Source organism: Oncorhynchus kisutch, linkage group LG8, assembly GCF_002021735.2.
Source record: "Oncorhynchus kisutch isolate 150728-3 linkage group LG8, Okis_V2, whole genome shotgun sequence".
Taxonomy (NCBI): Eukaryota; Metazoa; Chordata; class Actinopteri; order Salmoniformes; family Salmonidae; genus Oncorhynchus; species Oncorhynchus kisutch.
The window spans coordinates 33,088,797-33,108,140 of NC_034181.2; the positions used below are offsets into that span (position 1 = coordinate 33,088,797).

At 42.0% G+C, this 19,344-nt stretch overlaps 1 protein-coding gene across 1 annotated transcript; it reads right to left on the minus strand.

Moving 5' to 3' along the window:
• Nucleotides 1-53: 53 nt before the first annotated feature.
• Nucleotides 54-1,279, minus strand: LOC109895837 (immediate early response gene 5-like protein). The gene has a single exon (XM_020489862.2). It carries the CDS (start codon nt 1,106-1,108, stop codon nt 122-124), a length of 987 nt encoding a protein of 328 aa, XP_020345451.1. The 5' UTR covers nt 1,109-1,279; the 3' UTR covers nt 54-121.
• Between the last annotated feature and the right edge of the window lie 18,065 nt (nt 1,280-19,344).

Sequence of the window (19,344 nt, forward strand, 5' to 3'; positions counted from 1 at the left end):
TCCGCAAAAGTGAAATTGAGTTCAACAGCTTTTAAAATGAGAGGAGAAGAGTGTTAAGTGTGTAAAATACATATTTTATTTGAGCCCACAATGGAGTGTAGAAAAAGTAAAAGTGTGTCGATCAAAAAGCTTCAATTGCCCTCGTCCATGCACCGCTGCACGCCAATGCTTGTTTGCAACAGTTTGTTTGTCCATTAACTAGGCCTACTTGTTCCAAGTCCGTTTGCCAGTTCAACAGCTCATTAAACCCAGAGTCTAACACTGACATGAGATTGGAGATGTTATTTGTGTCCAGCTGTTCGGAATTACAACAATAAACGTCCTCAGACCTAATCTGTTTGCATGACATGGGCAAAAAGTCAGACAGATAATCGGAATCAGAAACATAACTTGAGTCAATTTTTCGTTTCTTAGGTGAACCTTGCAGGCACTGACCATGTTGTTTAAAAGACAAGCAGTAGTCTGCGTGGAGATATCCATAATCGACAGTAGTCACTACATGTGTGTCCAAGTCCAATACAGTCTTTTGATTGTTGGGTGTGTTTGAAATAAGAATGTCCCGTTTGAATGTGTAAGGTTCGGAATAATAGTCCCATCTGATTTCCGAGTCCAACAGGTTGGAGTCACAATGACGCACAGGAGCCATGGGACAGGAAATTACCGTCTGGGTGTGCGCTTCGGGCACCATTGCTGGGTTCAAGTCACAATGACGCACAGGAGCCATGGGACAGGCAGGTACCGTTTGGGTGTGTGCTTCGGGCACCATTGCTGGGTAACCAGCCGACTGTGGTGCTGCGCAGTGGTAAGTGTCCAACGAATCCCCGCTGTAGTTGCAGCAAAACTCACCAGCTATATCGTCGCAGTTCCCGGTCAATTCAAACGAGTCCTGCTTTTCATCAGAGACTGTCCTCATCTCCCCGTTCTGCTGTATGCTGTACATTCCTGCGAACTCCACGCTCATGTAAAAGTCTCTAGCGTTCGCCAGGACGTAGGTAACTAGCAGGTTCTTGTGGAGTTTGATACCTCCTCTCTGCGTCCTGGAGTTATGAATTTTCTGCAAAGAAATGGAGATAATATTCTGTGCGTCAATGGCACATTCCTCCATCATTAAAAATGTCCAACTGTTTTTATCTGATACTAGTGAAAAAAATAAACGAATCTGTGCGTAAAAATAGCAATCATCTGCCTAGAGTTTAATCAATTTGTGGAGAACATCTGAACATGCTTTCCCATACTTTCTGGAAATGGGCATGATGTCCCTTATTGCTGTGGGAGATTTAAAGCTATTTCGCATAGGTTACTCCCCATTGCTGTTTCCACCAACAAAACCGCGGCGTCGTTAAAGAATGGCTTGCTTGCCACGCCTTGTAGTAGGAACTAACCAATGAGAGAGAGGCTGTTATTCTACTATTCAAATATGTGTGCCAAAAGCGCACTTTCATCTCCCCAACGGTAATTTATGGAAACCCATGGTATTGCTGTTATTGCAATATATTACGTTTATCATCAAACATGCCATTTAATCAAATGACATTTAGTCAAATGACTATTTCAACTCATCCAACATATAGTTATGTTGAATGAGATGTGCAGAAATTAATTGAATAATGAATGACTGAATCTGCTGCACGCACACACACAAACACAAACACACACACCGAGTTGCACATCTGCTGATAGAAGACAGATGGATGACATCATATTGTTCACCTGAAATAAAATAACATTTTATTGGTCACATAGAGGTGTTTAGCAGATGTTATTGTGGGTGTAGTGAAACGCTTGTGTTTCTAGCTCCGACAGTGCAGTAATATCTAACAAGTAATGTCTAACAATTTCACAACATATACCCAATACACACAAATCTTTCATATTCTGCCAAATACTGTAGGTTACTGTAGAATTGACCACTTAGGTGAAAAAAACGAACAGAATTAAGGCTATTATGCCCTGATAAAACTGTAGGTCAAATTAGTAGTGTGTGATAGTAAGTCTGTCAGTGTATATTTTCAGAATGTCCAGAATCAGAGAATCAAATGAGTGTGACTCCTTTTGACTGTCTTTGAACCTTGATACAAAGGATTTCCCCACCCACAAGGTGATCATTTGGTTTGCTATAGCCTCAGTCTTTCAAATACAATGCACTGGCAGAGATGGAGGCATGCAGTAACAACAATGCAGCCGACTACCATTACACTCAAGTCGGTGTTGTTTGAGTTTTTAACTGTAATAAAGGATGGGAACTACAATTCCAACGTATACTAGAGTAAAAAAGAAACCTGAATTCACCAGTGTTTGATTTTTAAAAAACTCAAATTCATCCACATCCATTTTTTTTTTCTTTTCTTGACACTGCCATCATAAATGTCAAGTCAGGGCACATACGTGACAGTCGCACACACACAGTTAACATCTTTGTCAAAGTGGGGCATAGTTACAGCACCAAGCACTATCAGGGTGCAGGTCAAATGTTTAACACCATGTCACCCTCTTTGACAGACAGAGAGACAGCCAAGTCAAGGGCGCTAATGCAGTGACCTGCAACGATACACCTGTTTATGTGCCATCCTTGTCTAACTCTAAATTAAATTAAATTATTGTCATTTAAAGTAGACACTAAGCAGCAGTATAAAAATGTCCCTATTATAACATGTTAATGTGTTGGATAAGAACCTATACTCACCCTGAGCACAATTGACAATAGGTCCATTACTTGTTCAACACTGCTAGATGGACAGACCAAGGAGAAACAATGCAAGGAAGTAGACAAGTGGTACAGTAGTAGCCTCAATCGACTCAGAGAGAAATAATGGCCTTAACTAGTGATAGGCAAGAGGGAGATGGCTATTGAAGGCCTTAAGGTAAAGATATCAAGAGGAAAGAATCTACACAGAAAATAATTGTGCCAACGACTTGATCTGCATACTGTTACAGAAAACAACCCTACGGATTCTCTGAATATCACAATCAACTCTGTTTCAGTTGTCTCTAGAGTGGACCCATTCCCAAAACAGCAGCTAGTAACAGTACAGTGCTACGATCTGTTTTGACCTGTAGAGAAAATAAAGCGATTACTGTCTCAGAGAGTAGTAGCATGTGGTTTCGGTGACACCTTGTGCATCACAAGGGTTATTGATGTATAAGCATGACAATATATATATATATATATATATATATATATAAAATTGGGAAAAAAAAGTTTACTCTCCAAGGCAGTGAAAAGAGGATGGGAAGAGTATAGTTCTAAGACTAGATCTCTGATCAGGGTTAGCTCTTTGAATTTTATACATTTATTAAATGATCTCAGTCAACTACCTACTGTATATAAACATCTAAAATGCAAACCAATCATTTCTAATCCCTGCAATGCAGACTGATTTCTGTGTAACAGGGAAGAGGTAAGGTGATGAAAGAAAAAAAGATTGAGGCTGTTGGCTGGTAAAGATGCATACAATTGCCTCCATCAAGCAAGTGTGCTAAATTTACATATGCATACGCAAGGTTACTGTGAGGATGGAACAATAAGGAGAGAGCGAGAGAGAGAGAGAGAGAGAGAGAGAGAGAGAGAGAGAGAGAGAGAGAGAGAGAGGGATGGATGGATGGATGGATGGGGAAGAGCAGGATATGGTGTTGTATTAATATTTAACCACTACAGGAAGCATCCTTCATAAGACTCTTCTGAAGAAGAGCAGAAGAGACTAAACCTGCAACCTTCAAGGAAAAGTCAGATATATAATATTTAATGCAAATTGAATAGAAAGTTGTAAAGATTATATATATATTGACACAATTTCTCTGCCAATGCCACTCCCATTTCAGAACGACTGAAAGCTCTAACAAAGACAGCGAAGGTCTTACATTAAGAGCACCACACAAATGTACAATAACATTGTTTTTTGTAAACCTGTGGGTTCATTTTTGTAGCTATGAACCATAATACACACTGCAGTGTTTAATATTAACAACATCAGCCATTGTAGCTGTTTATTTATACTATCAAAGTTATATTGCAAGGGGCACATTCATAGGTTCTGTACTCCTGAAAACAAAAACAAAACTTAAGGAACAGGTCAGATTTAGCTTTTATAACCACAATATGTAAATATATGAACAAATAGCAGAGCATTTACTACTGAAGGTCTTTGCTGTTAAATGTGGCAAACAGATGTATGAAATTCAATCCATTCACACATGAAAACATATGTTGAATTTAACACAAGTGCTATGAAAAAATAAATAAGTAAAAACATCTGAAAATGTAGCCTAAGTCATAAAGTCATAATGTTTCCATGTGTTGTGTATGTGCATGGCACACTGAGAGCAAAAGAATGAAAAGAATTCAGGCTACATAAATCAACCTTGTGTTTCAGATCATATGACACTTACTCTCTATGTCCTTTATGTTATTTCCAACATATCCTGTTACTAATTTCCTCCCACAGTTTTCCATTTCCTGTGTGAAGGATCACCTGTACAGAATGCACTGGTTCCCTGCCTCATGCTTAGACTGGAAAACAGGAAAGAGGGTTCAAGGGTGTCCAACATGTTGGCTACTATTCATACACACAGTTATGTGAATCCCAGCATGGCAGTACTCCCAATTCTCAGACCAGTAAATGGTGTTTTATCGAGCTTCCTTGCATGAACACTGACAGAAATGTTAACTCCAATGTTGAATGAGGTACAGTCATATTTCTCAGATATTCCATACTGCCAGGACATGCTGTTTTGTCAGCATGTCCATTACCTACAATCAGTCACATTGGCTTAGCCCAATCAATTAGCAGTTATCACCATGGTTCCCTGTTCTAAGGGACTTCATCTAACGTGTTCTGATATGACACGATGATCAATAACATGGTGCGCTGTAGGGTGTCCCCTTGACCATGTGCATCTCAGACAGTCAGTCACTTCACTGTACAACTGGGGCTTGCTTGCTCGATTGTGGAAGCATGCAGATTTATGCCTGAGTGATGCTAGCTAGCTCCTGCATATTTGACGAAAGCCTTGTTTGCATATACCCTCTCTTTCGCTGCATCTTCCTCTCCCCCTTTCCCGCTCTTCCTCTCTCCATTTTTTTGGAAGCGTCACTTTAATATGTATGCAAATGGTTTGTGCTCCATGAGTTGATTGTGTGGCCTCCTGTAGTCAGTCAGTCAGGCGGTAGGTGTGGGGAATGGATTTTGTATTCATGAGACTGCATCAGTCTCTACCAGCTTAATGCGAGGGACTGTGACTGGCAGAGGCTCTGTAGTGCAGCCAGAGTGCACTCTTACTGCCTCTCTGTGGAAGTTATGCTAGTAACAAACGATAGAGGCAATCTTGTGTATGCCAATGCACTATTGCCACTGTACTATTCTTTCTACTTTGATACCGGCCTTTGTGAAACAGTTACTCACTGTATCAGTACAGGACCCTATGCCTGTAGATCAGGGGTCTTCAACCTTTTCTTCCCCAGGGACCCCCTGCCGAGGCAAACTGGTGACCCAGGAACCCACATCATATTATGTGAAACAATTATATATATTTTTTCATATCTTTTCATGTGAATGATAATGGCAATGAGAAGTAATCAACATTTTAAAATGAATAGATTTAGTGATCGTTTTTCATTATTTTGAACTCCCCGCATTTTAATTGGAAGAGAAAGTTTAAACTAACATAGCTTAATAGCTAGAAAAAGGTAACTCCAAAGACATTTTCGCTAAAATCAGCTGTTTAGCTGGTTAAGCAAAAGTGAGCCATGTGTTGGCAAAAAAATGAATGTCCAAGTCAAGAAACATTACCAGTAGCCGTGAACACTTGCCTTGACCTTGGGATAGCTACAGATTGTAACACCAGATAATGTAATTTAACCCAAAACAATTGGTTTCTATTATACTGGCTGTAACAGGTTTGCCAACACAAAATGTTGCCAGATATTTTTCAACTAACCTTGTATTCAGTGGTGTAAAGTACTTAAGGAAAAATACTTTCAAGTACTACTTAAGTAGTTTTTTGGGGGGGTATCTCTAATTTACTATTTATATTTTGAACATCTTTTACTTTTACTTCATTATATTTCTATAATAATAATGTACTTTTTACTCCATATATTTTCCCTGACACGTGAAAGTACTTGTTACATTTTGAATGCTTAGCAGGACAGGAAATGTATCAAGAGAACATTCATGGTCATCTCTACTGCCTCTGAGCTGGCAGACTCACTAAACACAAATTATTTGTTTGTAAATTATGTCTGAGTGTTTGCCCCTGGCTATCCGTAAATAAATTAAAAAACATGAAAATGGTGCTGTCTGGTTTGCTTAATATATGGAATTTGAAATGATTTATACTTTTACTTTTGATACTTAAGTATATTTTAGCAATTACATTTACTTTTGATACTTAAGTATATTTAAAAAAATATATTTTAGACTTTTACTCAAGTAGTATTAGACTGGGTAACTTTCACTTTTACTCAAGTAGTATTAGACTGGGTAACTTTCACTTTTACTCAAGTAGTATTAGACTGGGTAACTTTCACTTTTACTTGAGTAATTTTATATTAAGGTATGTTTAGCTTGTTTAACTTAGTATGACAATTGGTTACTTTTTTAACCATTGCTGGTATTGGAGATACTATCTTCGTCCTCGATTCAAGGAAACAATAGTCTCGTAAAATGTATCTGTCCAGTTGCCCCCCATTTGAATTTAGAAAATTCTCTGTTATTAAAATAAATAATGGTTTTGCACCAAGAAGAAATCCAACAATGTGTAAGCCGCCATCTTATCTACTTCAAGTCTTCTCTCAATGATCGAGACAGGTGTCTGTCATGACATGCGGCACTTTGGGGTGGACCCACCTGCCTATAAAATATTGGAATTATACTGAACAAAAATATAAATGCAACATGTAAAGTGTTGGTCCCATGTTTCATGAGCTGAAATAAAATATCCAAGCAATGTAGCAATGTAGCAGCGAACTGGAAGGAAAGGCAGCCAAAGGAGGAGTTGGCTTTGGGGATGACCAGTGAAATATACCTGCTGGAGCGTGTGCTACAGGTGGGTGCTGAGATGGTGACCAGTGAACTGAGATAAGGTGGGACTTTACCTAGCAAAGACTGATAGGTTACCTGGAGCCAGTGAGTTTGGCGACGAATATGAAGCGAGGGCCAGCCAACGAGAGCATAGAGTTTGCAGTGCTGGGTAGTATATGGGGCTTTAGTGACTAAATGGATGGCACGGATAAACGGAGGTTTTTAACACAGTGTCCAAAGAAGGGCCAGAAGTATACAGAATGGTCAGAAGTATACAGAATGGTATCGTCTACGTGGAGGATCAGAGATTCGCCAGCAGCAAGAGCAACATCATTGATATATACAGAGAAAACTAGTCGGCCTGAGAATTGAACCCTGTGGCACACCCATAGAGACTGCCAGAGGTACGGACAACAGGCCCTCCGATTTGAACTCTATCTGAGAAGTAGTTGGTGAACCAGGCAAGACAGTCATTTGAGAAACAAAGGCTGTTGAGTCTATTGATAAGAATGTGGTGATTGACAGAGTCGAAAGCCTTGGCCAGGTCAATGAAGACGCCTGTACAGTATTGTCTTTTTTGCCAAAGGCGGTAATGATATCGTTTAGGACCTTGAGCATGGCTGAGGTGCACCCATGACCCACTCGGAAACCAGATTGCATAGCGGAGAAGGTATAGTGGGATTTGAAGTGGTCAGTGATCCGTTTGTTAACTTGGCTTTCAAAGACCTTAGAAATGCAGGGTAGGATAGATATAGGTCTGTAACAGTTTGGGTCTAGAGTGTCCAGATTTAGGGGTCCAGATTTTGCAGCTCTTTCAGAACATCAGCTATCTGGATTTGGGCGAAGGAGAAATGGGGAGGCTTGGGCAAGTTGCTGTGGGGGATGCAGAGGTGTTGACAGGGGTAGGGGTAGCCAGGTGGAAAGCATGGCCAGCTGTAGAAAAATGCTTATTGAAATTCTCGATTATCGTAGATTTATCAGTGGTGACAGTGTTTCCTAGCCTCATTGCAGTGGGCAGCTGGGAGGAGGTGCTCTTATTCTCCATGGAATTTACAGTGTCCCAGAACTTTTTGGAGTTTGTGCTACAGGATGCACATTTCTGTTTGAGAAAGCTAGCCATTGCTTTCTTAACTGCCTGTGTATATTGGTTCCTAACTTCCCTGAAAAGTTGCATATCGCGGGGGTTATTCGATGCTAATGCTGTACGCCACAGGATGTTTTTGTGCTGGTCAAGGGCAGTCAAGTCTGGAGTGAATCAAGGGCTATATCTGCTCTTAGTTCTACATTTTTTAAATTGGGCATGCTTATTTAAGATGGCGAGGAAAGCATTTTTAAAGAATAACCAGGCATCCTCTACTGACGTAATGAGGTCAATATCCTTTCAGGATACCCAGGCCAGGTCGATTAGAAATGCCTGCTCGCTGAAGTGTTTTAGGGAGCGTTTGTCAGTGATGAGGGGTGGTTGTTTGACCGCGGACCCATTATGGATTTAGGTGATCGCTGAGATCTTGGTTGAAAACAGCAGAGGTGTATTTAGAGGGCAGGTTGGTCTTAGGGTTATACCTGGTAGGTTGCTTGATAATTTGTGTGAGATTGGCATCTAGCTTGATTGTAGGATAGCCAGGGTGTTAAAACTTCTTAAGGAATAGGGGGCAGCATTTTCACTTTTGGATAAATAGCACGCCCAATTTCAACTTTCTGCTACTCATGCCAGGAATATAAGATATGCATATTATTAGTAGATTTGGATAGAAAACACTCTGAAGTTTTTAAAACGGTTTGAATCATGTCTGTGAGTATAACAGAATTTATGTAGCAGGAAAAACCCAGAGGACTAACCGTTCAGATTTTGTTTTTTGGTCTCTGTCTGTTCACTGAATTCTCATTGGCAAATGATATTTCTTAGGAACCTGTTTTCAGTTCCTACCACTTCTACTGGATGTCACCAGTTTTCGGAATTTGGTTGAGGTTATTCATTTGTGCAATGAAGAAGTATGCAATCTAGGAACTGGGTAACACTGTTGAGTGTGCACAAGACGTGAAAAGTAGCATGGTTTGTTGTCTTCCTGTATTGAACACAGATAGACCTGTCTACAATTTGATTGATTATTAACATTTAAAAATACCTAAAGTTGTATTACAAAAGTAGTTTGAAATATTTTGGCAAAGTTTATAGGTAACTTTTGAAATATTTTGTAGTGACGTTGCGGTTTTTGGAAGCTGTTTTTTTCTGGATCAAATGCGTCAAATAAATGGACATTTTGATATATATGGACGGAATTAATCGAACAAAAGGAACAATTGTGATGTTTATGGGACATATTGGAGTGCCAACAAAAGAAGCTCGTCAACGGTAATGCATGTTTTATATTTTATTTCTGCGTTTTGTGTAGCGCCTGCAGGGTTGAAATATGCTACCCTCTTTGTTTACTATTGTGCTATCATCAGATAATAGCTTCTTATGCTTTCGCCAAAAAGCCTTTTTTAAATCTGACATGTTGGCTGGATTCACAACGAGTGTAGCTTTAATTGAGTATCTTACATGTGTGATTTAATGAAAGTTAGATTTTTATATTTTTTTTTTAATTTGCCGCGGTTTTAAGTATATCCCAGTTTAGGTCACCTAACAGTACAAACTCTTTAGATAAATGGGGGGCAATTCATTCACATATGGTGTCCAGGGCACAGCTGGGGGTTTAAAACAGGTGGTTTATAACAAGCGGCAACTGTGAGAGACTTATTTCTGGAAAGGTGGATTTTTAAAAGTAGAAGCTCGAACTGTTTGGGCACAGACCTGGATAGTAAGACAGAACTCTGCAGGCTATATCTGCAGCAGATTTGAACTCCACCCCCTTTGGCAGTTCTATGTTGGTAGAAAATGTTGTAGTTGGGGATGGAAATGTCAGAATGTTTGACCTTCCTAAGCCAGGATTCAGACACGGCTAGGACATCATGGTTGGTGGAGTGTGCTAAAGCAGTGAATAAAACAAACTTAGGGAGGAGGCTTCTGATGTTAACATGCATGAAAGAAAGGCTTTTACGGTTACAGAAGTCAACAAATGATAGTGCCTGGGGAATAGGAGTGAAACTGGGGGCTGTAGGGCCTGGGTTAACCTCTACATCACCAGAGGAACAGAGGAGGAGTAGGGTAAGGGTACAGCTAAAGACTATAAGAACTGGTCGTCTAGTGCGTTGGGGACAAAGAATAAAAGTAGCAGATTTCTGGGCGTAGTAGATTAGATTCAGGGCAGTGGTATGGTAGGATGTGATACAATGGTACAGACAATGGTATGGTAGGATGTGAGTACAGTGGAGGTAAAGCTAGGCATTTAGTGATGATGAGAGAGGTTTTGTAAGCCAGGTGAGGTCTCGGCATGTGTGTGGGGTGAAATAAAAGAGCCATCTAAGGCATTTTGAGAGGGACTGAGGGCTTTACAGTGAAATAAAACAATTAAAACTAGCTAAGACAGCAGTAGACAAGGCATTAGAGAGAGGCATAAAGCAAACACAGGTGTTGATCAGGAGAGCTAAGACAACAATGGGTAGATGGCGATGATTGGGCAGAGCGGGTCAGTTAAGTACATACAGGACCTGAGCTTGAGGCTGGGGCCGACAGGTAAACAAAATGAGGTACCGTGTTATTGAAACAGTCCAGGGGGCATCAGCTGGGTGATCATAAGGTCAAAAGAGCAGCAGTCAGGGTGCTGTTTGGTAGTCACTACTACGCTAGGTGAGCAGGGGACACAGTGTTCAGAAAAGCTAGCGGGACGGGGCTAGTAGATGGTTCTTTGGCGACATCGTAACAGAATAGCTTGTTGAGACCACATCGGCAGTTCAGTCGTGATGGATCGGCGGGGCTCCGTGTCGACAAAAAGGGTCCAGGCCAATTGGCAAAGGAGGTGTTGTTGCCCTAGAATTAGCTGGTATATGGGCCTAGCTCAAGGCTAGCTGGTGCTTGCTTCGGGACAGAGGTGTTAGCTAACAGTAGCCACTCGTTTGCAGCTAGCTAGCTGTAATGATCCGGTGTAATGATCCAGAGTGGCAGGAATCCGGTGATTGGTAGAGAGAAGGAGTCCCAAATGCTCTGGGTTGATATCGCGCTGAGCAGATAAACAGGAGTTATTCGAGCTAAGGCTGGCTGGTGACGAGAAAAAGGTGAAGACCGCTATCCGTGGCTAATAAAGACTAGTAGCTAGTTAGCTGGCTAGCTCCTGATGGAAGTTCCAGTTATAAGGAATACAAATATTAGATCCGTACCACATTGGGTGAGACGGGTTGGACTGTAACTCATTTAGCATTTTAATTTTTTGTTCAGGATATAAATGTCTTATGTAATCATATAATGCGTGCATGATCAATAGCATAGATATAATTTCTAAGCAAACATCTGGAGGCAGGGCTTACTCCAAAAGAGTTCAATTTTTATGGAATGGTCTGCCGACAAATGTGAGATACGCCGACTCGCTCTCAACCTTTAAGTCTTTATTGAAGACTCATCTCTTAAGTAGGTCCTATGATTGAATGTAATCTGACCCAGGAGTGTGAAGGTGAACAGAAAGGCACTGAAGCAATGAACCGCCCTTACTGTCTCTGCGTGGCCAGTTCCTCTCTCTCCACTGGGATTCTCTGCCTCAAACCCTATTACAGGGGCTGAGTCACTGGCTTACTGGTGCTCTTCCATGCCGTCCCTAGGAGGGGTGCGTCACTTGAGTGGGTTGAGTCACTGACATGATCATCCTGTCTGGGTCAGCGCCCCCCTTGTGTTGTGCCGTGGCGGAGATCTTTGTGGCCTATACTCGGCCTTGTCTCAGGATGGTAAGTTGGTGGTTGAAGATATCCCTCTAGTGGTGTGGGGGCTGTGCTTTGGCAAAGTGGGTGGGATTATATCCTGCCTGTTTGGCCCTGTCCGAGGGTATTGTCGGATGGGACCACAGTGTCTCCCGACCCCTCCTGTCTCAGCCTCCAGTATTTATGCTGCAGTAGTTTGTGTGTCGGGGGGCTAGGGTCAGACTGTTATATCTGGAGTTTTTCTCCTGTCTCCTTTCTCTAGATCACCGGACCGAGCTCCCTGCCACCCAGGACCTTTATCAGGGGGTGTCAGAAGAAGGCCTGAAAAATTGCCAAAGACTCCAGCCACCCATACTATAGACTGTTCACTCTGCTACCGTCCGGCCATATGGTACCTGAGCATCGACTCTGGAACCTACAGGTGCCAAGACAGATTCTACCCCCAAGCCATCAGAATGCTAAATAGCCATCAATCAGGCCTTTATGGTTGAGTGGCCAGACGGAAACTCCCCAAATAAAGCTTTGCCAAGCTTGTAGCGCCATACCCAATAAGACTCAAGGCTGTAATCGCTGCCTAAGATGCTTCAACAAAGTACTGAGTAAAGGGTCTGAATACTTATTTAAATTATATATATCAGTTTTTTATTTTTAATCAATTGGAACACGCTGTCATACAGGTCGATCCAGAGCATCCCAAACACGCTTAATGGGTGACATGTCTGGTGAGTATGCAGGCCATGGAATAACTGGGACATTTTCAGCTTCCAGGAATTGTGTACAGATCCTTGAGACATGGGGCTGTGCATTATCATGCTGAAACATGAGGTAACGGTGGCAGATGAATGGCACGACAACGGGCTTCAGGATTTCGTCACGGTATCTCTGTACATTCACATTGCCATCGATAAAATGCAATTGTGTTCATTGCTGCCGCTTATGCCTGCCCATATCATAACTCCACCGCCACCATGGGGCACTCTGTTCACAACGTTGATATCAAAGTGGCCTTTGATTGTCCCCAACACAAGGTGCACCTTTGTAATGACCATGCTGTTTAATCAGCTTATTGATATGCCACACCTGTCAGGTGGATGGATTATTTTAGCAAATGAGAAATGCTCAAAAACAGGGATGCAAACAAATTTGTGCACAACATTTGAGAGAAATAGACTTATGTGTATGAAACATTTTTGGGATCTTTTATTTCAGCTCATGGGACCAATCCTTTACATGTTGCGTTTATATTTTTGTTCAGTGTAGCTGTCTCACTTTGTCTTTATCTTGAAATTCTTTGTGGTCTTCTTTGTGGTCTCTGTTCCACACGCTGCCAGCTGACACCACAATACATTTGCTTTTGTCCTTTCCAGCAATGTATTCAGAACAATCCCTATGGGGCTTTGCCTTTTGTGACTGACCACTGCTGGTGTTGGGTGTGCTGTTCACACCTATGGTTCACGCTCATGCTCAGCGTTTGGATTTCTTCTGTGTTAGCTACTGATACCTAGTGATAGTGATGCACAAGCTAGGGCTCTTTGAAACATTGCCATCTACTGGCAGCATTTACCTGCCAGATTCAGAAGCTCAGAAAACTCAATTAGAAAATTAAACTTGAAAACCCAATTTGATCTTTGGCCCCCAAAAAGTAAAATAAAAAAATAAACATAATTTGATGCTTTTTCTTGTATTTATTTAGTTTTGCAGTGAAATACACATTTTCGTGTAGTTCTTTAAATGTTTGTTATTTCAGTTTACAGCATACTGACACAACACAAACACACACATACATTTTTACACTCATCATTTGCTGCTGCTACTCTGTTCTTTATTTTAATCGTTTTTTTAAACTCTGCATCGTTAGGAGGCCTCGTAAGCAAGCATTTCATGGTTAAGTCCACACCCACTGTATTCGGTGCATATGACAAATACAATTAGATTTTGAAGCACAGTGATAACACATGTATCTGTTGTATAAATAAACAAAATATCTGACATTGTATTCTCATTTGAACTTTGCTGAAGTTTTAAATGGTCGAAAGCGCAGTAATTGTCACGCCCTGATCTGTTTCACCTCTCTTTGTGCTTGTCTCCACCCCCCTCCAGGTGTCACCCATTTCCCCCCTTATCCCGTGTACTTCTACCTGTGTTCTCTGTTTGTCTGTTGACAGTTTGTTTTGTTTCTTCAAGTCAACCAGCGTTTTGTGTCTCAGCGCCTGCTTTTTCCAGACTCTCTTTTCTTGCACTCCTGGTTTTGACCCTTGCCTGTCCTGACTCCGAGCCCGCCTGCCTGACCACTCTGCCTGAGCCTGCCTGCCGACCTGTACCTTTGACCCCCTCTGGATTACAGACCTCTACCTTACCCTGACCCTGCCTGTCACCAGGTACCGTTGCCCCACTTCTGGTTTACTGATCCCAGCCCTGCCTTGACCTGTCTATTGCCTGCCACTGTTGGAATATTAACCTATTGCTTATTCGACGTGGTCTGCTTCTTACCTTACCTTCATACCTGATAATAGTAGACATTTGGGTGACAACTAAACCAAAAATCTGACATTGTTTTTCCATTGGAATTTGGTTGTGCTTTTATTGTAGATGGTTGAAAGCATACTGATAACACATTGTAATTTAACAAACTTCTGGCTGTCTTTTTGACTGTGAATAAAGGTTGAAATATCATTGATCAACATCTCAACCAAATATTCCCCATGTTAAAATGAGATGGTGTGCTCAGTAGGGTAGAACTCAATTGAACAGAGCAGGTGACACATCAGGAAGATGTTTGACTGCTTCAAACACTTTGTCTAAACTGGGCCCAGATGTGTCCGTCAGTCAGTGGGCTATTCTCCTGTATTGCCCTTCATGTTTTAGATTTAAGACCTCTGTCATTGACAGTGATGTGGTTTATCAACTCCCTTCATGTCAGAAACATACAGAAATGAACACATTCATCATTTGACATATTTCCTCTCAGATGTCAAGTGTGTCAAAACATAATGCTCTCATACAACCATAAAAATAGTCCTATGATATATCAGTCCTCTGTTGCTTACTTATTACAAGCTGTCTAAATCTAAGACAGCCAGATAAGATCCTGTGTGCATGGCATATGGAACCCAATATACAGGCTCCTTGACAGACCTTAAAGAATGGATACTCGATTGTAATATTTTAGCATAGTTCGTTGAGAACAAAAATCCCAGAAAACACATAGATGGATTAAATAAACCAAGGAGGGAAATTGTGCTGATCCGCCATGTCACTGTTCCTGTTACCCTAACCTCATCTTTTGGCAAGACTGTGGTCCTTCAGTGATTGGTGTGGATTTAAAGCACATATTATTGGTCTGCTGCCTGGGACCCCAGGGGATGAAGATCACTCTGCGAGAGGTGGACTTGACGAGACAAGGTCAGGTCATCTGTCAAATATGTACCCTAACCCATCTCATCAGACACCCACTTCACCAGAAGGCAAGAATCAATCATGTCCTGTTAGCACTGGATGAACGTGTTCAACCCATTTCCCAAAGATTCATGTGCTTACTCAGCAAACCATTTGGATCAGGAATGAATGTTTTCTGTCAGGTAACACTTTAATAAGCTCTCTCTTATATTTTGTATTTGTTAGATCAAACTAATGTTAGAAAGCAAAGTAATAATCGTACACTGATATTACAATAAAAATAGCATTGAAACACTAATACATATACAGTGCATTTGGAAAGTATTCAGCCCCCTAGACTTTATCCACATTTTGATATGTTACAGCCTTATTCTAAAATGGATTACATTGTTTTCCCCCCTCATCAATCTACACACAATACCCCATAATTACAAAGCAAAAACAGTAGTTTTTTTTGTGCAAATGTATAAAGAATTTAAAACAAAGTATTCACACCCTTTATTCAGTACTTTGCTGAAGCACCTTTGGAAGCGAATACAGCCTGTCACACCTGTATTTGGGGAGTTTCTCCCATTCTTCTCTGCAGATCCTCTCAAGCTCTGTCAGGTTGGATTGGGAGCGTTGCTGCACAGCTATTTTCAGGTCTCTCCAGAAATGTTAGATCGGGTTAAAGTCCGGACTATGGCTGGGCTACTCAAGGACATTCAGAGACTTATCCCGGTCTGAGGTCCTAAGCACTCTGGAGCAGGTTTTTATCAAGGATTTCACTGCACTCGATTCCCACAGCATGATGCTGCCACCACCATGCTTCACCGTGGGGATAGTGCCAGGTTTCATCCAGACGTGACGCTTGGCATTCAGGCCAAAGAGTTCAATCTTGGTTTCATCAGACCCGAGAATCTTGTTTCTGAGAGTCCTTTGGGTTATCTCCCACACCAAGACGCTTCTCCCACGATTGCTCAATTTGTCTTGGTGGTTCCAAACTTCTTCCATTTAAGAATGATGGAGGCCACTGTGTTCTTGGGGACCTTCAATGCTGCAGAAATGTTTTGGTAATCTTCCCCAGATCTGTGCCTCGACACAATCCTGTCTCGGAGCTCTGCAGACAATTTATTTGACCTCATGACTTGGTTTTTGCCATGACATGCACCGTCAACTGTGTATGCCTCTATTAAGCCAAGTGGTCCAGGTCCTGAGGCAGTAAAGCATCCCCAAACCATCACACTACTACAACCATGCTTGACTGTTGGTATGAGGTTTTTACTGTGGAATGCAGTGTTTGGTTTTTGCTGTCTAAAAAGTGTTGGTGGTAGTGTGATGGTTTGGGGATGCTTTGCTGCTTCGGGACCTGGACGACTTGCTCTGTATCAGAGAAATCTACAGGATAATGTCAGTCCCTCTGTCTGTGAGCTGAAGCTGCAGATCAACTGGGTAATGCAGCAAGACAATGATCCAAAAAACACAATCAAGTCTACATGAAAATGGCTAAAAAGCAACAAATGTGAAGTTTTGGAATGGCCTAGTCAAAGTCCAGACCTAATCCCAATTGAGATGTTGGGGCAGGACTTGAAACGAGCAGTTCATGCTTGAAAACCCCCAAATGTTGCTGAGTTAAAGGAGTTCTGCATGGAAGAGTGGGCAAAAATTCCTCCACAGCGATGTGAGAGACTGATCAACAACTACAGGAAGCATTTGGTTGGTGTCATTGCAGCTAAAGGTGGCACAACCAGTTATTGAGGGTAAGGGGGAAATTACTTTTTCACACAGGGGTGTCATGACGTTGCACTCTTTGGATGCAGCAAGCCCCATTCCCCTCTCCCTACACCCAGGCTGCTGTGGTCAGAGAGAGGTCGTAAATTCCTGGAGGAGATTATCTCCTTATGGCCACAGTATAGAGACAGAGTGAATTTTCGTAGAGAACAATGGAATTTCTTCCACCTCACAGAACTGGAGAACCTAACAACATTTATGTTCTGGAGAGGGTATAAAAGATCGATGAAGAATCCAGCTACGAACTGGTCCGTTTGGTACAATTTTGTGAAACTCATGGGAGTCAATACGGCCACATTACCATAACGCTGTTTATATAATAGCCTCAGACAACAAAGGTTGCAGACCAGCTTACCTCGATAACGAGAGGGCCAAGGTTTGAGTAGATGGCTGAATCTTTGACCATTCCACATGGTTAAACTCTTAGACTATCGATACTGACATAATAAGAACAAGGCTTTGATATTAATTACTAGTCTGCAGCTAGGAATTCGGTATCATTGAACGCGAAGACCGACAACCGCCGAAACATCTATCCATAACGACATGAATGAATGTCACTCTGAACTATATATTCTAACCACGACAGAGAGGGTGGACAAACTCTCCAACAGAAACGAACTTTTCAACAGACCCCAACGACACACTGAGCGTAAATATATATACTGCTCCAAAAAATTATGAGAACACTAAAATAACACATTCTAGATCTGAATGAATGAAATATTCTTATTAAATACTTTTTTCTTTACATAGTTGAATGTACTGACAACAAAATCACACAAAAATTATCAATGGAAATCAAATTGATCAACCCATGGAGGTCTGGGTTTGGAGTCACACTCAAAATTAAAGTGGAAAACTACACTACAGGCTGATCCAACTTTGATGTAATGTCCTTAAAACAAGTCAAAATGAGGCCTCCACGTGCCTGTATGACCTCCCTACAACACCTGGGCATGCTCCTGATGAGGTGGCGGATGGTCTCCTGAGGGATCTCCTCCCAGACCTGGACTAAGGCATCTGCCAACTCCTGGACAGTCTGTGGTGCAACGTGGCGTTGGTGGATGGAGTGAGACATGATGTCCCAGATGTGCTCAATTGGATTCAGGTCTGGGGAACGGGCGGGCCAGTCCATAGCATCAATGCTGGACTGTGTCAGGAACTGCTGACACAGTCCAGCCACATGAGGTCTAGCATTGCCTTGCATTAGGAGGAACCCAGGGCCAGCCGCACCAGCATATGGTCTCACAAGGGGTCTGAGGATCTCATCTCGGTACCTAATGACAGTCAGGCTACCTCTGGCGAGCACATGGAGGGCTGTGCGGCCCCCCAAAGAAATGCCACCCCACACCATGACTGACCCACCGCCAAACCGGTCATGCTGGAGGATGTTGCTGGCAGCAGAACGTTCTCCACGGCGTCTCCAGAGTCTGTCACGTCTGTCACGTGCTCAGTGTGAACCTGCTTTCATCTGTGAAGAGCACAGGGCGCCAGTGGCGAATTTGCCAATCTTGGTGTTCTCTGGCAAATGCCAAACGTCCTGCATGGTGTTGGGCTGTAAGCACAACCCCCACCTGGGGACGTCGGGCCCTCATACCACCCTCATGGAGTCTGTTTCTGACCGTTTGAGCAGACACATGCACATTTGTGGCCTGCTGGAGGTAATTTTGCAGGGCTCTGGCAGTGCTCCTCCTTGCACAAAGGCAGAGGTAGCGGTCCTGCTGCTGGGTTGTTGCCCTCCTACGGCCTCCTCCTTGTCTCCTGATGTACTGGCCTGTCTCCTGGTAGCACCTCCATGCTCTGGACACTACGCTGACAGACACAGCAAACCTTCTTGCCACAGCTCGCAGCTCGCAGCATGTGAAATTTATTGTCAATCAGTGTTGCTTCCTAAGTGGACAGTTTGATTTCACAGAAGTGTGATTGACTTGGAGTTACATTGTGTTGTTTAAGTGTTCCCTTTATTTTTTTGAGCAGTGTATATTGATTGCAATTGTTCCCGAATGAGTGAGCGTTCATGTGCAAAGGATTAGCATTTCAATTGTTATAATTATCAACTGTGTGTTGTCTTATCTCAGTCAACCCCCACTTCCCTTTTGTACACCAAGCCATGATGCTGGTTTATCCCACTAGGGAAACTCTGTTATCATTTCTACTGTTTGTTTATGCATTTCTGTGGATTACTTAGTTAGTAAATAAATGATTTAAGACAATTGATGTATGGATGACTCAGTGAAGACTGGGTTTGTGCAGATAACCAACAATTTACGACGTTTAGAATGAGACTAACGTGAGGTAAAGAAGAATTCATTAATCAGAAGACTATTGATCAGATAGGAAAATATCAGAAAAGTTATATTAGGAAAAT